Below are 18,872 nucleotides of genomic sequence, written 5' to 3'. Positions count from 1 at the left end.
CGTTTTTCCTGGCTTTAGGGTTGCTTTATGAGGAACCTAATTTGGAGATTCAAGCTGAAAAAGCTTTGATAGCCCTATCTCAAGGGCAAGATGAAGCGGAGATATACTGCCAAAAATTTCGTAGGTGGTCTGTGCTTACTCAGTGGAATGAGTGCGCCTTAGCGGCAAATTTCAGAGAGGGCCTTTCTGATGCTGTTAAAGATGTTATGGTCGGGTTCCCTGCGCCTACAGGTCTGAATGAGTCCATGACAATGGCAATTCAGATTGATCGGCGTTTGCGGGAGCGCAAACCCGTGCACCATTTGGCGGTATCTTCTGAAGAGACGCCAGAGAAAATGCAATGTGACAGAGTTATGTCTAGAAGCGAGCGGCAGAATTATAGGCGTAAAAATGGGTTGTGCTTCTATTGTGGTGATTCTGCTCATGTTATATCGGCATGCTCTAAGCGTACTAGGAAGGTTGACAAGTCCATTTCAATTGGCACTTTACAGTCCAAATTTATTTTGTCTGTAACCTTGATTTGTTCATTATCAGTTATTACCGTGGATGCCTATGTGGACTCGGGCGCCGTTCTGAGTCTTATGGACTGGTCCTTTGCCAGGCGCTGTGGGTTTGATTTAGAGCCTCTGGAAGTTCCTATACCTCTGAAGGGTATTGATTCTACACCTTTGGCTTGTAATAAACCACAGTTCTGGACGCAAGTGACTATGCGTATGACTCCAGACCATCAGGAGGTGATTCGCTTCCTTGTGTTGTACAATTTACATGATGTTTTGGTGCTTGGATTACCATGGTTACAGTCTCATAACCCAGTCCTTGACTGGAAGGCTATGTCTGTGTTAAGCTGGGGATGTCGGGGGGCTCATGGGGACACTCCTATGGTGTCCATTTCGTCATCTATTCCATCTGAGATTCCGGCATTTTTGTCTGATTATCGTGATATTTTTGAAGAGCCTAAGATTGGTTCACTCCCTCCTCACAGGGATTGTGATTGCGCCATAGATCTGATTCCTGGCAGTAAATTTCCAAAGGGTCGTTTGTTTAACCTATCTGTACCTGAACATGCTGCTATGCGCGAGTATATTAAGGAGTCCCTGGAAAAGGGACATATTCGTCCTTCTTCATCACCTTTAGGAGCCGGTTTTTTCTTTGTCTCTAAAAAGGATGGCTCTCTGAGGCCTTGTATTGATTATCGTCTCCTGAATAAAATTACAGTCAAATATCAGTATCCGTTGCCTTTGCTGACTGATTTGTTTGCTCGCATAAGGGGGGCTAAGTGGTCCTCTAAGATTGATCTTCGGGGGGTGTATAATTTGGTGCGAATTAAGCAGGGGGATGAGTGGAAGACCGCATTTAATACGCCTGAGGGCCATTTTGAGTATTTGGTAATGCCTTTCGGCCTTTCTAATGCACCTTCTGTCTTTCAGTCCTTAATGCATGATATTTTCCGGGAATATTTGGATAAATTTATGATTGTGTACTTGGATGATATTTTGATTTTTTCTGATGACTGGGAGTCTCATGTTCAGCAGGTCAGGAGGGTTTTTCAGGTTTTGCGGGAGAATTCTTTGTGTGTAAAGGGTTCAAAGTGTGTTTTTGGGGTTCAAAAAATTTCATTTTTGGGGTATATTTTTTCCCCTTCTTCTATTGAGATGGACCCTGTCAAGGTTCGGGCTATTTACGACTGGACGCAGCCTACTTCTCTGAAGAGTCTCCAGAAATTCTTGGGCTTTGCTAATTTTTATCGTCGATTTATAGCTGTTTTTTCTGGCGTTGCTAAACCTCTGACGGATTTGACTAGAAGGGGTGCTGATGTTGCCAATTGGTCCCCTGCTGCCGTGGAGGCCTTTCGGGAGCTTAAGCGCCGCTTTTTGTCTGCCCCTGTGTTGTGCCAGCCTGATGTTTCTCTTCCCTTTCAGGTTGAGGTCGATGCTTCCGAGATCGGAGCGGGGGCGGTTTTGTCGCAGAAAAGTTCCGACTGCTCAGTGATGAGACCTTGTGCGTTCTTTTCGCGAAAATTTTTGGCCGCCGAGCGAAACTATGATGTTGGTAATCGGGAGCTTTTGGCCATGAAGTGGGCATTTGAGGAGTGGCGTCATTGGCTTGAGGGTGCCAGACATCAGGTGGTAGTTTTGACTGATCACAAGAATTTAATTTATTTGGAGTCTGCCAGGCGCCTGAATCCTAGACAGGCACGTTGGTCATTGTTCTTTTCCCGGTTTAATTTTGTGGTCTCGTACTTACCGGGTTCTAGGAATGTGAAGGCAGATGCTCTTTCTAGGAGTTTTGAGCCTGACTCTCCTGGGAATTCTGAACCTGCTGGTGTCCTTAAGGATGGAGTGGTTTTGTCTGCTGTCTCTCCAGATTTGCGACGTGCTTTGCAAGAATTTCAGGCGGATAGACCTGATCGTTGTCCGTCTGGTAGACTGTTTGTTCCTGACGAGTGGACCACTAGAGTCATCTCGGAAGTTCATTCTTCTACTCTGGCAGGTCATCCGGGAATTTTTGGCACCAGAGATTTGGTGGCTAGATCTTTCTGGTGGCCTTCCCTGTCTTGAGATGTGCGTGTTTTTGTGCAGTCTTGCGATGTGTGTGCTCGGGCCAAGCCTTGTTGTTCTAGGGCTAGTGGGTTGTTGTTGCCCTTGCCTATTCCGAAGAGGCCTTGGACGCACATCTCTATGGACTTTATCTCGGATCTCCCTGTTTCTCAGAAGATGTCTGTCATCTGGGTGGTGTGTGACCGTTTTTCTAAAATGGTTCATTTGGTGCCATTGCCTAAGTTGCCTTCCTCATCTGAGTTGGTCCCTCTGTTTTTTCAAAATGTGGTTCGCTTGCATGGTATTCCGGAAAACATCGTTTCTGACAGGGGTACCCAGTTCGTGTCTAGATTTTGGCGGGCAGTCTGTGCCAGGTTGGGCATTGATTTGTCCTTTTCGTCTGCATTCCATCCTCAGACCAATGGCCAGACGGAGCGAACTAATCAAACTTTGGAGACTTATTTGAGGTGTTTTGTGTCTGCGGATCAGGATGATTGGGTTGCCTTTCTGCCGTTGGCAGAGTTTGCTCTTAATAATCGGGCTAGTTCTGCCACTTTGGTTTCTCCTTTCTTTTGCAATTCAGGGTTTCATCCGCGTTTTTCATCTGGTCAGGTTGAATCTTCGGATTGTCCTGGAGTGGATGCGGTGGTGGATCGGTTGCATCGGATTTGGGGACAAGTGGTGGATAATTTGGAATTGTCCCAGGAGAGGACTCAGCAGTTTGCTAACCGTCGTCGTCGTGTTGGTCCCCACCTTCGCGTTGGGGACTTGGTGTGGTTGTCTTCCCGTTTTGTCCCTATGAGGGTTTCTTCTCCCAAATTTAAGCCTCGGTTCATCGGTCCTTATAGGATTTTGGAGATTCTTAACCCTGTTTCCTTTCGTTTGGACCTCCCGGCATCTTTCGCTATCCATAATGTGTTCCATCGGTCGTTGTTGCGGAGATATGAGGTACCGGTGGTTCCTTCTACTGAACCTCCTGCTCCTGTGCTGGTGGAGGGTGAATTGGAGTACGTCGTGGAGAAGATCTTGGACTCCCGTATTTCCAGACGGAGACTTCAATATCTGGTTAAATGGAAAGGCTATGGTCAGGAAGATAATTCTTGGGTAACTGCCTCTGATGTTCATGCCTCGGATTTGGTTCGTGCCTTTCATAGGGCTCATCCAGATCGCCCTGGCGGTTCTTGTGAGGGTTCGGTGCCCCCTCCTTAAGGGGAGGGTACTGTTGTGTATCCGCTTTTTGGGCTCCCCTGGTGGTTGCTGGTGGTACTGGTGACTTGTTTGCACTTTGCTTCTTCTGTTCACCTGCTTCCATCAGTGTTTGGGAGTTTCCTATTTAGCCTTGCTCTCCAGTCATTTCCTTGCCGGTCATCATTGTAACCAGAGCCTTCGGTTGCATGTTCCTGCTACTAGTCTGCTGATCAGCTAAGTGGACTTTGTCCTTTTGTTTTGTACCTTTTGTCCAGTTTGCAGTTTTTGTAATTCTCTGTAGCTGGAAGCTCTTGCGGGCTGAAATTGCCACTCCTGTGTCATGAGTTGACACAGGAGTCTTAAAGTAATTTCAGGATGGTTTTTTGAAAGGGTTTTCAGTTGACCGTGAAGTCCTCTTTTGTATCCTTCTGCTATCTAGTAAGTGGACCTCTCTTTGCTAAATCTACTTTCATACTGTGTATGTCTTTTCCTCTTAATTCACCGTTATTACATGTGGGGGGCTGCTATCATCTTTTGGGGTATTTCCCTAGAGGTAAGCCAGGTCTGTTTCTTCCTCTACCAGGCGTAGTTAGTCCTCCGGCTGGCGCGTGGCATATAGGAAGCCGTAGGTATGCTCCCTGGCTACTGTTAGTTGTGTGGTAGATTTAGCTCACGGTCAACTCGAGTTTCCATCACCCGAGAGCTCGTTCGTTACTTATGTGTTTTTTACGTTCCCTTGCCATTGGGAACCATGACAGGAGACCCACAGCCAGTCCAAGATCAGACCAAGATCCATGGACATCTACATGAGCTCTCACTCAGAAGGTTTACTCAACCTCACGCAACACCAATATGTTTGTTACAGACCTATAAAGTAGTCTCAGTTATGGGAAAACATTAGCATGAACTCAGTGCTGCTGACTGGCTGTATGTTTGTATGCAATGCCAAGTCATTACAGCTGCCACTTTACACTGTATTGGTTCATAAATTAGAATTACATCAATTGGCTTAGGGTGCTTTACCATTTACTATTGTGTTGCAGCTTTTAGGCCAATTATTTTTTGTTTTGGATCCAAAAACTGCGTCAATGGGGGGGATTAAGTCTTGATAGGGCCCCTGGCACTATAGAGTGTGTAGGTCCTCCCCCAGCACCCTATGCATCACATGACAAGTCACATGATCAACTTTGTGAAGTCATGTGATGGGTCATGTGATTAACACACAGTTGCACATGTGCAGATGTAAGACGACACAGCTAGTGGCGTGCTATGCCAGTTTAAAGAGGCAGACCAGAGTAAATGACTCCATATCGGTAATGGTTTACAGATTTGTGGTTGCTTAGTGCTGCTGGTCACTCATGTAAAAATATCCCTATACAAAATAATTATTTACATACCGCTGATATCTTGTCTGATCACGGCCTTTTCTTCATCTTGTTAAATCTTCATGATGGTGTCCAAATGCCTGGACTCGGTCATTGCAGTTTGCTGCACTAATCACCGCGCCCCTGAAAATAAAAAGGTCACATATCTGTACATATAAGTTTCCTGAATAGGAAGCCCTTGCACTTTGCTGCTGAATACAGACGTGCACCCGCCATTAATATTTAATTAGTTATTATGCAACACTATATATAGCAAGGAGGATCCCTTTAAAATATAACTTTTAATAATTATAATAAAATCACAAAGCCCCAATCAGACGTAAACAATATGCAAATAAGACCCATAGGAAGAGTTACTGAGTCTATGATACACAATAGTAGGACATATCACATTTAAAGTGCCATAGTACATAAAAGATAGAAAAAAAGTGTAGATCATTTGAGCTTCGGGTCCTGAGCGGGACCACAGATTGGCCTCATTAAAATCTGCCTATGAATAGAACACAAGGGAAAACATCCATAGGATTTGCACCAAGTGCAACATATCAACCAATCCTTAAGGCTCATATATACTTGTTTTATTTAATTTTTTTATTAGCAATATATCTGATTACAGAAAAAATCCCTCTTTCTGCACTTATCAGACTTCCCTCTCCTATCTACCTCAATTCAAATATTACCGATTCAGTGGAAAGATTTGCATTAAGTGAAGCAGTGATGAATACTAATCATCTCAATGAGAGATCAGATTACAGATGCTACCCATGGAGGTATATGGAGAAGGTTCTGGGAGGGCGGTAAGAGAGCAGCTGCATAGAGTGATAGAGAAAGAAAGAAAAAGATGTTTTTCTTTCTTGTGATTTTATATCTTACTCTAGTGTTAGTGAGAAATAGGGAAATAAGATGAAGAAGAGGGCGCAGGATCTTCTCCCTTCTTTGTGCAGCAGTGTCTATGGGAGTGATCATTTCAACCAGTGCCCACTTGATCAGAAGCTGCCAAATAAATTCAGAAGACATTTAATGATCATCAGGAATAGCATTATTTCTATTTACAAGAAGTTGTTCTTAGCTCTTGTCAAGTCGGGTCTGAATTAAGGGATTTGTATCTAGAATTAAATATTCAGAGCAGCATTGTTCTTATGGACATTGTCATTGATGCTTTTTTTAATATCTAAAGTTTTATTCCTCCCCAGATAAAACAAAAAATTGGGACATCTTCAAGACTGCCTTGTGGGTCTATGTTTTGTAGTCTACAGCATTCTCGAGTGCTTAATATTGCCATGCTTAGTGACACTTGGCAATCTCTAATTAAGTTCTTAGAGCCAAGTAAATGGGATGATAAAGTTGGCAATTTATAGAGAACTGTTTGCTGAGATTTCTGAGCTTTATTTAGGATCTTAGCACACCTTAATGCCAGTTGTTCAACTTCAACATACACAGCATTAATTGACATGGTTTGTTGGAATAGATGACGTCATGTTTAATAACACAAATATTCCTAAGGTGAGCCATTTTGGGTTGTAGTCAGGCGATAATTGTTTAATGCAGCTGCTATAGTTCAGTTTTAGCAAGTTTATAGTGCATTGTGCTAGAAGAAGTATTACTCTAGTGTTATGTCCTGGTGATCATGTGGTAGAAAAGAATATAGGTGTTTCAGGTAAAATATAGATACAGTTGAAACTAGAAGTTTACATATACTATACTGTATAAAAAGACACATGTGCATGTTTTTCTCAATATCTGACATGAAATCAGGATGAACCTTTACAGTTATAGGTCAATTAGGATTACCATAATTATTGTTTGTCAAATGCCAGAATAATGAGAACAAAATTTTTTAAGGTATTTTTATTACTTACTGCAAAGTCAAAAATTTACATACATTTCATTAGTATTTGGTACTATTGCCCTTAAAACTGAATGACTTAGATCAAATGTTTGGGATATCCTTCCACAAGCTTCTCACAATAGTTGGTTGGAATTTGGGCCAATTTCTCTAGACAAAACTGGTATAACTGATCCAGATTTGTAGGTCGCCTTGCTCGCACCTGCCTTTTCAGCTTTGCCCATAAATTTTCAATAGAATTGAGATCAGGACTTTGTGATGGCCACTCCAAAATATTGACTTTCTTATCCTTATGCCACTTTGTTACCATTTTGGCAGTACACTGTACTTCGGGTCATTGTCCATTTGGAAGGCCCATTTCCTAGCTTTTACTTCCTGGTTGATGTCTTGAGATGTTGCTTCAGTATTGCCACCTAATCTTTTTTCATGATGTCATCTATTTTGTGAAGTGCACTAGTCACTCCAGCCGAAAAAACATCCCCACAACATGATGCTGCCATCCCCGTGTTTCACAGTTGGGATGTTGTTCTTAGGCTTCCAAGCTTCTCCCTTTTTCCTCTAAATGTAACAATGGTCATTATACCCAAAAAGTTAAATTTTAGATTCATCAGACCGCAGGACATGTCTCCAAAAATTAAGGTCTTTGTTCCTGTGTGAGTTTGCAGACATTAATCTGGCTTTTTATGTTTCTTTTGGTGTAATGGCTTCCTGGCAGAGTGGCCTTTCAGCCCATGTTGATACAGTACTCATTTCACTGTGGATGTTGACACAATCTTACCAGCTTCTGCCATCATCTTCACAAAGTATTTTGCTTTTGTCCTTGGATTGATATGCACATGTCGGACCAAAGCACATTCATCTCTGGGACACAGAACCCATCTCCTTCCTGATCAGTATAATAGCTGGACATTTCCATGTTGTTTGTTCTTGTGTATAATTGTACAGATGAACAAGGCACCTTCCGGTATCTTGAAATTGTATGAGCCATACTTGTGCAAGTCCACAATTTTCTTCATGATATCTTGGCTGATTTCTTGACTTTCCCATGATGCTACACAAGGAAGTAGTGCGTTTCAGGTGTGCATTAAAATACATCCACAGGTGTGTCTCTAATTAACTCAGATGTTGCCAAAAAACAGAAGCTTCCAAACACATGACATTATCATATGGGCAGTCCAGAATTGTTTAGAGGCATAGTAATCCTATTTTATGTAAACCTTTGACTTTGCAGTAAGTAATAAAAATGCATTAAAACTTTCTCTCTCATTATTCCAGCATTTGGCAAACAATAATTATGGTAATTCTAATTGACCTAAAACTGGAAAAGTTTTCTCTGATTTCATGTCAGATATTGAGAAAAACATGCATATGTGTCTTTATATATATAGTGTATGTAAACTGCTTTTGTATATCTCGTATCCTTATACCTTGACAGGCTATTTCTGCAGTGACTTCACCCTACTATTAAATTAATTAAATTGTAGTGTTAAGGCTATTAGATGTGTGTTTAAGGGGTTTCCTCTTTAGTTCAATTTATTCTCAAAGCTAACATAGGAGAAATTGAGCAATAAATGGCGGCCAGTGAAATTATTATTGGGTCTTCCAGAAAGGAAATGCTTTTAAAGACTTTTAATATATGTATGCAAGTTCTGAATTATTGACTCTAATTTACATACTGAAATGTGCTTTGAAGTGTGTTTTTTAAAAAAATTTTTTTACATGTAACACAAATGTTTCCAGTAAAGAACAAGGATTCATACATCTATACCAACATAAAAATAAAGAGGTATAATTACAGGATTATTACTGAAGTGGTTGAAGAGACTGCCAAGCCTAAAATTTAATTTGAAGAACGGCAGATAAATGAGGGTTTATCGTCCTTTGATCCTTTGCATACCCTAATTGAATATCAAAGTGAGTGTGACTATCACATCAGTATTTGTAAGCCAAAATTAGGCATGGGTCAACATACATACCTGGAATCCCTTGGTGACCCTTTTTTTGTTTTGTTTTTCTTTTTTTTCTTTTTCTTTATATTTTTTTTATTTAATTTTTCCCATTTTTTATGTTTGGCTTTCCTTTATTTTTTTTTTTTGTGTGTTTCCTTTCTGTTGCCCAGTCTGAGAATTTGAGCATAAGATTACATGATATTAGGTAGGATTTTCACTTTATGATGTATACATATGACGTTCCATTCTGTTTTCTTATTAGTTTATATTTATTTACATTTTTTTCTTGGAAGACTGATGAAGGTCTTGTATTGACCGAAACATCTTTTTTCTTTTCTGGATATTCCATATTCAATAAAATATTCCTGTTTGAACGCATTATATGAGTGCCAAGTATCTTTTGCGAGTTTATTAAACTGGTCAAAAACGGGCATTTTTTTAAACTAAAAAAACTATGACGGGTTAATAGCACCGTAGACTTTAATGAGTGTTCAATCCATGAAAAAAATGGATAGAATACAAAAGTGAAAAACTGACATCTGAATGAGACCTAACATGAACAAACAAAACCCACCGATTACCCAATAACAGTATGGCATCCTAGGAACAGGACAGCCAGACAAAATGATCATCCACTATGTACATACTATTTGTGTATTTAAAAGACATTCTTTAGCCCATTATGAAACTGAACCATAAAATGTCAGTAAATGTTTAAAAATATGGAGTAAAATAATACCAATGAACTTTGGAAAATAGGGTATCTTTAAATTGCCTCTTGGTACTGCAAATGTAGGGAAATGTTTAGCTCAGATCTTAAAACCAGTACTTTCTGATTTCTTTTGGAGCCCTATATAAACACGGTTTGACAGGCTGATGTCAGATACAGATGTTTTTTTCTTCTTATGTCTAAATGACTGCATGGTTATGTCAATCATCAATCACAGCTGAAACATTAAAAAACACCTTTAATTCATTTAAGCCATAATTATTATTTATTTAAGGAGACTAAAAATTTTTGTTTTCTGTTCAAATTAAAAGATGATTTTTGGCTCAACACAATTATGAAATAATGATGGAAAGTTTTTTAACTCCTACAAGGCAATTGCAATATCATAGCAATGGAAAAACAGCAAACAAAAAATAAAAACTCAAGGAAATTTTATTGTGTAAAAGATAAAATCAAAATCATGATAAAAAGGGACCAATGAAATAGCAGGCATATGGAAATACCTTTAGGTTGGTGGATAAAGTCTTGAGGTTTTCAATCAAGTTGCAGACATAGATAAATCCTATGATGTGTGCATGTGGAGTATAATACAATAGTAAAGGGCTTAGAAGCCATGTTGGATAGACTGCTACACATGCACATATGTATCAACCGGCATTACAAAAGATGGGTACCTTACGAGCCATAAAAAAAAGCAGAAAATCATCAGTAGGTCAAAATCTGACAAAACATCAGCGAAATGATGTGATTTTCTTTTGCGACCGCTGTGTTCTCTCCTGGGTGGGTATAGATACGCTACATTATTATTGTAATTGTTAATTTTTCCATTTTAAGCTATTGATGCTTAAATTATGTTTTTCTGCTCTGAAAAAACAATTACTGCAGTGTGGAATATCAGATCAATGCAGTAGTACTAAGCAAAGATGACAGAAATTGAAAAACAATCTAGGCATTATTATTATTGATTACTATAATTGTTTTATATATTCTTTAGGTCCATAATGACTTAGATTTATTCATCTAAAACTTAATTGCCACATTATTTTGGGTCTTTTTATTGGAACATTTTTTGAGATTTTCACATTATTCATCAAATGGCCATAGCATTTTTTTAAAAACTTTTTTATGTTTTTGTTGCTTTTTTAGTGTGAAACATGAAACCTTATTTATTTTTGGCCTTTTATTATTTGAAATAAAAAAAATAATTATCCACAGATTATTTTGATCTATAGCATTATACTAGGTAGAGTTACGGGTTGGACTTCACATTTGATTGTCAAGGGAGGGGATTGTTTGATTTAGATTTTTTGCACTTCCTCCTTTATTATTTATATGTGTCAACGTAAATTTTAGAAAAAGGGTATTTCATTGTTCCATTGATTGTTTTTTTTATATTTCGCATTTCCTTTTAACTGTGGCTTCCAAAAAAGCCCCAGTTACAGGGAAATACAGCCCAGACAAGTGACAACTGCCAGCTCGGTCTAGTCATCCGATCCCTGGACCCAATGGTGGCAGTGGCACTTATACTGAAATGTACATTCAGGCAGAAATAGTCAAATGCAGTCCCTGGCTAAATGAAACTTTACATTTTTTGAATGTAGAAGGGGACATGGCTTGCAATGTACAGCAACCTAATGATATTTTGTATTGTCCATCAGTTATCGACACATTGACAAGTATGTTTCATAATACTTAGTTGCACAAAATTCCAGGCAGGGACGTATCGTGATACCAGACATCCCATGCTATATATGTGCCCCTTTGAGTTTGTCATAAACTTGATTTATGATTTTTATTCTTATCTGCATAAAATGTGGGACCCAATTTGGTTGAATAGAAAGCCATGCATATAATTGGCATTTCATAAATTACTTGCAATAGGTAAGATTGTATTCATTGTAAGGCAACAAGTCAATAAGAGTCAGCTAGGAAAGGAAAGCTATGCATGGCATGTTTTTCCAGAAGTCTTACATTCCTTGTTTAATGAAATTGTTTCCGTTTTCAAAGGGTATTTCTATACTATAATATTTTTTATTGTATTCATGCTGTACCTACTGTTTATATTGTTGTACTTCAGTGATGTGTGCTGTGTAGGGAAATTGAAATGTTCAATTACTGTATGCAATACTAAGAATATTTCCATGGAACGTAGCTGGAAACATAAGTTATTGAGTAATCCTTAGATGTTTTTGCATTACCTTGCTTAATAATTGCTACATTTCCAAGACATACAGGTGACAGTAGTTTCACTAAAGTAGCTCTGTCACCTAATTTCACAATACACGGTATATACATTATTAAAAAGAACTTTTAGAACTGTTGAAAATCTGAGTAAGAATGGTGGTAAAAACTCCTGTAAAAGTTTAAACCTTAAGGGCTTGCTCACTGCTTGGAGAACCCCTTCTTAAATAATATATTCCCCAATGTAAAATAAAAACACCATATACTTTCCTCCCATATCGGCGTCATTCCAGCAACATCATCTCAAGTCTCCGGAGACATGAACCTTGGACGTGTAAAGGAAGTGAGAGTGCAGCAGGGCTTTAGGAACCACTGACTGGCTGCAGGGCTCACATGGCCTGACAATGTAACGAGAGCCTCAGGAGACCCATTGTGGATATCACTGGAGTGGCACCGGAACGGGAGGAGAGTATATAGTGTTTTTATTTTACAATGAAAAATATAGAATTTAAGAAGAAGTTGTCCTAATTGTAGAGAATCCCGTCAATCTTCACTTACCTATCCTGATTGATCACTGCTGCTGCTGCTGGGATCTCACACTGCTTAATTCATCTACAGCAGTCAACCTGGAAAAGCAGATGTGTGCACTCATGACCGCTCTCACTCTTTAGCTGGACTCATAAAATGCTTTGTTTATAATCAGAATTATGTAGCAATTTTGACTTGAATTATTGAAGAAAGTATACCAGCCTCATCACGTTTAAGAGACCTATATAATAATATATGCAGTTTGTATTGTGAAATCTGGTGATAGATTCACTTTAAAGGGGATGTTACCTAAAGTTCTTCAAGGGCAGAACTAACAAAGTTCTGGTGGGCTACTGGCTCCCCTGGGGAAAACAATAAGTCTATTTTCCTTGGCTTTTGCTTGGTTATAGGGCTGAACCTTTTATACTCCTAAGGGGGCCTTCTGAAATATCTGTGCATTTGGGGAAAAAAATATGCTAATGCTTTCTGTTTCTTTTTTTTCTCTCCAGATATTTTTTGTATATTGAATGCCAAGGAGAAACACAGCAATGATTTGGAAGTCTCTCCTAGATCAGAAAAATTAGAATCTGTGCTCCAGCACAATGAATGGAAGGACTTGCAATATGAACCATAGAGCAACTAGCACCCCACAGGGACCTGGGATGATTAGCGGACAGCAGATTCCTCCAATTAGAGTGCATACAGGAACTCCATGTCCATCTTCTAATAGCGCCACACCGAGTCCTGCTAATGGGAACATATACTTAAAGATGCCTCTTGGAGGTGGAGTAGCCCCTCAGAGTGGTGAGAGCACAATCCACTTACCGGTTTTAAGTCCAAGGAGACAAGTTATAACAAATGGGAAACCTATATTCCAAGTACCACAACCACCTAATCTGCAACCTTCCCCTTCATTCAAGCCAAAGCAACAAGAATTTGGTTCTCCCTTTCCAGCAAACTGTGTGAAAGGTTAGTAGCCTTTATTGTGTGATGGTTGTTTCAGCGAATTAGCAGGGTCTTCCTGCAATATACTGCACAGTACCAAAACGTATCTAGTCATCGTTCATTTAACTGTCTTTGATGAATCGAGGAGTGTTGATGTTTTACTCTCTTGTAGTGCAGTATTGAACTTCAGTGCTTCTGCTCCATCTTCAGTAAGAATCATAGGCAGCCAAACATTTTCATGTAAAATCAAGTCATTTTCGGCATAAATTTGTCACAAATGAGCCGTTAACTGCAAATCAGTGATATAGGTTGTAATTGCCAAAATATCTTTAATTTAAACATGTATGGATTCCTACAGGAATTGTATTGTGAAAATTTGGTTGGTAAAGATTGGCATTCCAGCTATAACAAAAATTATTCTTTAATTTATTAAATTGCGGTATGCTAAGACTTGCCAGCTCATTTAATAAGTTGGCGCGGTGACAGACTTTTATGCTCTTAAAAAGTAAAAAAAATTACAAATGTATCCTTCTGAGGGATTTGTGATAAGGCAGAGAGCATTCTGTGCCAAACACTGACTCAAACTGATGGTGTCACTGTTAGAGGTCCCATCATCCTGCTGTGACTGAGTTGAGTGATGTGCCATATATTCCACAATGCCTCCATCTTTTTTGCCACTAATCCTCGTATTGGAGGCAAGGGAGGCCAATTGTGACTGGCATTTAGTAGATCTAATGGCTGGATGGTTGGTACTATATTATATATTCTCCTATATTCTTTTTCGTGGTATGGTGTTTTTTTTTTACACTACAACACTTCATTGTCACTTTTTCTGTTGTATTAATTTTGTACAGCACTATAATTAACTGTAAGAAGGCCCCTGAATTTTGACTGACAATACTGTGAGCAGTGACTGTAGCCGGTCCGCAGTGCCTGTATAAATGAATGTGGGTAGCACCCCAGGAGGAGTAAAGTTAATTTTTTCAGTATGGCGGCAGGCCATCTTCCTAATGCTATTAACCTGCAAATATACCATATCATATTTATGAACCTAATAATGCTTGCCAATGTGACAGGCTCCCACTTACATTTACAGAGTGTCCATGAAGCAGAAGGGCACCCTGCCGCTGCTTAATGGTAAAAAAGATAAAATAATTAAATGGAACCTGTCATGTCATATAATGCTATCAACTTGCAGATATAGAGTTAATCTGCAGGTTAATAGCATTATGAAGGTGCTTGGTTACTGTACTGAAAGTAGCACACACAGGAGAAAATTAATTTTATTTCTCTGGGGAGCCGCCAGCTTTAAAGGGGTATTCTCATCTCCAAGATCATATCCCAATATGTAGTAGGTGTAATAATAATAATATTAGCAAATATCTCCAATTAGAAATGTAGTATAGTTTTTTTTATTTGCTGTGTCGCATACCCCATGTGCAGGCATTGCAGTAGCTTAGGTATACATGGTTACAACCACTCATGTAGTGACAGTTACATAGTTATTAGTGGTCGTAACTATTTATACTTAAGCTATTGCAATGCATAGCACATTGTTTAAGCAACATAGCAAATCAGAAGAACTACGCTACATTGCTAATTAGAGGTATTGCTAATATTAATATCATTCCTCCTATATATTGGGATTGGATCCTAGAGATGAGAATACCTTTTTAAGTCATACAGGAGAGCCGGTTCGGCTTCAATCAGCTCTCACAACCCTGAGAGTGGCGGCTGTTAGCAATCCCCGGTACTGTGACTGACAGCTGCCTCAGCAGTGTATTGATGCTGTGCATGGGCTCTTCGGGTGGCTCCCCGGGGAGCCGCACTTTCAGTATAGTGGCCAGGCACCTTTATAACAATATTAACCCTATATTTGTAGGTAAATAGTGTTGTCTAATAAGATATCTTACAAAGTTTTGCAAATTCATATTCGCTACAGATTTATGGAACTATGTAATGAAGTAAAGTTTATTAGAACCATTCAATATAATAAGTTATAACCTCTTCAGTTTGCATAACCTTCATAGCTGTGTCATAAACAATGAGCGCCACAGAATAAAGCAATTGTAAACTCTGTAGAAACATGCAGACATCAGGATTTGATGTAGGCCAGATTGTTTGCTCTTTTATCAAATACAACAGCGAAGCTAGAAATGTAAAAATGCCTTAGGAAATAAGTCAAGCAGCCAATGTGTACTTCATGGCCAAGATAATCCCACCGGAGAAGAATTTTGGAAAATTCTGGAAACTTCAAGTTACTCATCTTTTACATAGAGAAAGAAATGGTGAAGGAGCTGTATTTCGTGTCTAGGCTAACATTTTAGTGAAAATGCCCCAGGCATAATAGAAAGGCATAAATTAATAATACAAGACATGTCCACTAAGGAAGACCCCAGATTGTGCATACGTTATACCATGTCCTTCTAATAAAGTAGGTGCTGTGTCATGTCTAGAATTCACCACAATTCATTTCAATTGGAAAAGCAAAAAAAAAAAAAGAAAATCTGTAGGTCGGGACTAATCTTTGTGTTGACTCGTGACAGTGTAAACTATTAAACTGCAACTTAAATGCAAACCTTCGGTTCAAATTTTTCCCAGGTTCTGAAGCAAAACGTAGGAGTTTTCCGACATGTATTATGCTGGTGTCTACATACTTTTACTACATGGTTGATTCAAACATTATGAAAGAGACAGTTGAAAGATGCTTTCATCATACATTAAAAGAGAATCTGTCATCAAGTTTTTGTTACTTACTCTGAGAACAGCATAACATAGAGACAGAGAACCTGATTCTAGCAAGTAGAAGACTATTAAAGCTGCTGCCCGATAGGCAATAATATTCATGAGCTCTGTATAACCCCGCCCCCACTACTGTTCGACAGTTTTCTGCCTATGCACAGTGTGCACAAAAATCTGCCAATCAGTGGTGTGGGCAGGGTATACAGAGCTCAGCATTTAGAGACCTGGTAGACCTGCGGCCGATAAAACAGCGATTTTATCAAAACTTCAGCAAGAGGTCCAGTCAGTGTCAGACTGAAGAACATTAGGCCCACCGGAGGATTTGATTCTGAGAGCCCACCTTTCTCCCCCAATGAAGAGCCGCATAGCAAATGCAAGGTTGGCACTATGAACTCTCCTGAAGGAGAAGCCAGGACCCACCGGAGGATTCTCCGGTTCTCTGGTGGGCCAGTCCAACCCTGGGTCCAGTAAATGATATACTGTATTGTTATAATCAGGATCTGTGACTGTACATTATGCAGGGCCTCCAGTATAGATGTGGACAGAACTTAATATAATAAGGAACATTGTCATCTATTGCGCTGTGTCCAAGGCGCTCATTAAAGGATAATTGTCTCTTGTCATAAATATGAGAATATGTATTTCTTCATGATGTAACTGTTCTCCTGAATCTGTCATAATTCATTTTTTGCTTCTGCGCCTCTCCATTCCTGGGATATTGCTTTCTCTTTCCTGTTTAAAAATCTAGTCTTTTTTACCCAAATGGGCATGGCCATCCAGATGTCTGGAGGTGGAGATCAAGCTCACTTAGCTAAGCAGACTAGATTTCATACAGGGAAGATAGGGCTACATCTCAGGAACAAAGAATTTCAGAAGTAAAAAAATAAATAATATCAGGTTCAGCAGAATAGTGGCATTCACTGCAGGTAAAAGAAACAATATGTTTATGGCAAGTGACAGGTGCTCTTTAAAGGGAAACTTTCAGTTCATGTTCGTCAAGCCATGTCCAGCATGAAGCCTTAGCCTGGCTACATAATTGTAGTCAGATATGTATTTCCCTGAAATGCTCCTGCCGTTTCAGAGACAACATAGTTGGAAAAGCTTCTCCTGGCACTGCTCTTTTTGATTGACAGGTCTGTGCCGATGTACACAGATAGGATAAACTTGTCAATCAACTAGAGCGGTGCAGGGAGAAGTGGGCCAGGAGTGGTGCCATACTTGTCTCATCTCTCGCTATAGTCTTTCGCCAGCTTTTCAAACTGTTTTCTCAGAAACGCTGGAGAATTTCAGAGAAAAACATACCTGGCTGCAATCGTGCAATCGGCTGACAGGTTCCCTTTAAGCGCTGACAACAAAAATACATTTTCCATTTCTGTCCATCAGAACAAAACAGGCAGTTATAGTACCCCAAAATAATGCTCCAGGATGATAAGAAAGGGTCTTCAGGGACATTTCTGGAGATTAGAAGTTTTACTTTATTTGTGCAGTAATATGGAGTGATGTTGCTTCTTTTGCCAATAATAACCTGAAACGCTCAACTAAAATAACAGGCAAATAGAAGAACAAACAAGAACAATATGGGTGTAAAACAAGCTCCACACCAAACACATGAGCATTTGATTGTTCTAATTTGTGTTTAATTGTTTTCCATGTCAGTTCCTTACAAATGTAAAGCATGCCTTTGGTCTTGGTGTTTGTCCAATATTGACAGTGTTCTGCTTTTATGGTATTTTCGTGTTATTATTCCTGTTAGCTTGCAGAGTTTGTTGTCTGGATAACATATAATTAGGCAAATGACATCATTGCTCCGTAATCCAGAGACAAAGACACTTCACTGTAAACAGGCTGGTCACCATGGGGACCCTCGTACTTCATTGGCCGAAGCAGGAGGAAACTGCTCGTGTGACCACAAGGCATTTTCACTTAGTATATATTAACCAATAATTAATCAATCTGTACACTGGCTTAACAGAAAATATTTCCAGTTAATATTATAACTATGCAATGGGTTTCAGGATTCTTAATGGTACAGAGCCCGTCAATGCTTGTTACTTGGTAACTATTAGTCCAGCTAGTATCACCTATCTCATTATCCAAATATGTTTTGAGAATAAAATTAATCAGAATTCAAATTGTGTAAAAAAATTGTCAACAAAAACTCAATTTTGCTGTTTCGGTGGCTATCCATTATATGGATGGAGTAAATCACAAATGAGAGCTTCTTCTACTGGAATGTGGATCTGTCACTGTCTCTTTCGAGATATGTAAAAATTTAAATATCCATCATTCAAAGCTAAGCCATTATTAAAAAAGAGTGAATTTTGTATTATGTGAGATGATTATGTATAGTAGCTGTATCTTCCTAAGATCTCACGCTTCGCAGTCTATTATTATATTGTAATACTTATAGCAAAATGTAATTAACCACCTACATCTTCTCTCGATTTGTCCATCATATCATTCATGTATTCAGTATTTTGTGTGTCAGTTTATGAACATTTTACCGTTTGGTGTCTCTTTCCATTTTTACCTGAGTTTCATGAAAACATAAAAATGTAATAATTTTAGTTATTTAGGTTATATTTTAGTGGACTTGCTAGATAGCTATTAAAGATCGATAGTAAAGATGTTCACCATTGTTGTGTCATTGATTTCGTGTTTACATGGGCTTTTGGGTGTGGAAGGACTTTTATGTATCTAACCTTTTTAGCTCCTCATAGAATGCCAAATTTCCTTGGCACCATACAGCTTAGTAAACTTGTGAAGTCTTGTTATGTTTTTAAAGTCGTTCGTCTATGCTTAGTCGCGTAATGTGAGTTGACAAGTATTGCGCACCCTAAA

General features: G+C 39.1%; 1 protein-coding gene across 1 annotated transcript in view; it reads left to right on the top strand.

Moving 5' to 3' along the window:
* GLIS3 (GLIS family zinc finger 3) overlaps positions 1–18,872 on the top strand; it is a 615,191-nt gene that overhangs the window by 22,812 nt on the left and 573,507 nt on the right. Inside the window, exon 2 of the mRNA XM_077249138.1 lies at positions 12,854–13,313. Within this exon, the coding sequence (XP_077105253.1) occupies positions 12,947–13,313 (367 nt within the window). The 5' untranslated portion in view covers positions 12,854–12,946. The remainder of the gene's footprint in view (positions 1–12,853; positions 13,314–18,872) is intronic.

The sequence above is a fragment of the Ranitomeya variabilis genome, chromosome 1 (genome assembly GCF_051348905.1).
Source record: "Ranitomeya variabilis isolate aRanVar5 chromosome 1, aRanVar5.hap1, whole genome shotgun sequence".
Classification (NCBI taxonomy): Eukaryota; Metazoa; Chordata; class Amphibia; order Anura; family Dendrobatidae; genus Ranitomeya; species Ranitomeya variabilis.
Note: the sequence above shows the minus strand (reverse complement) of the source record. Positions and strands in the feature narration are given on the sequence as shown.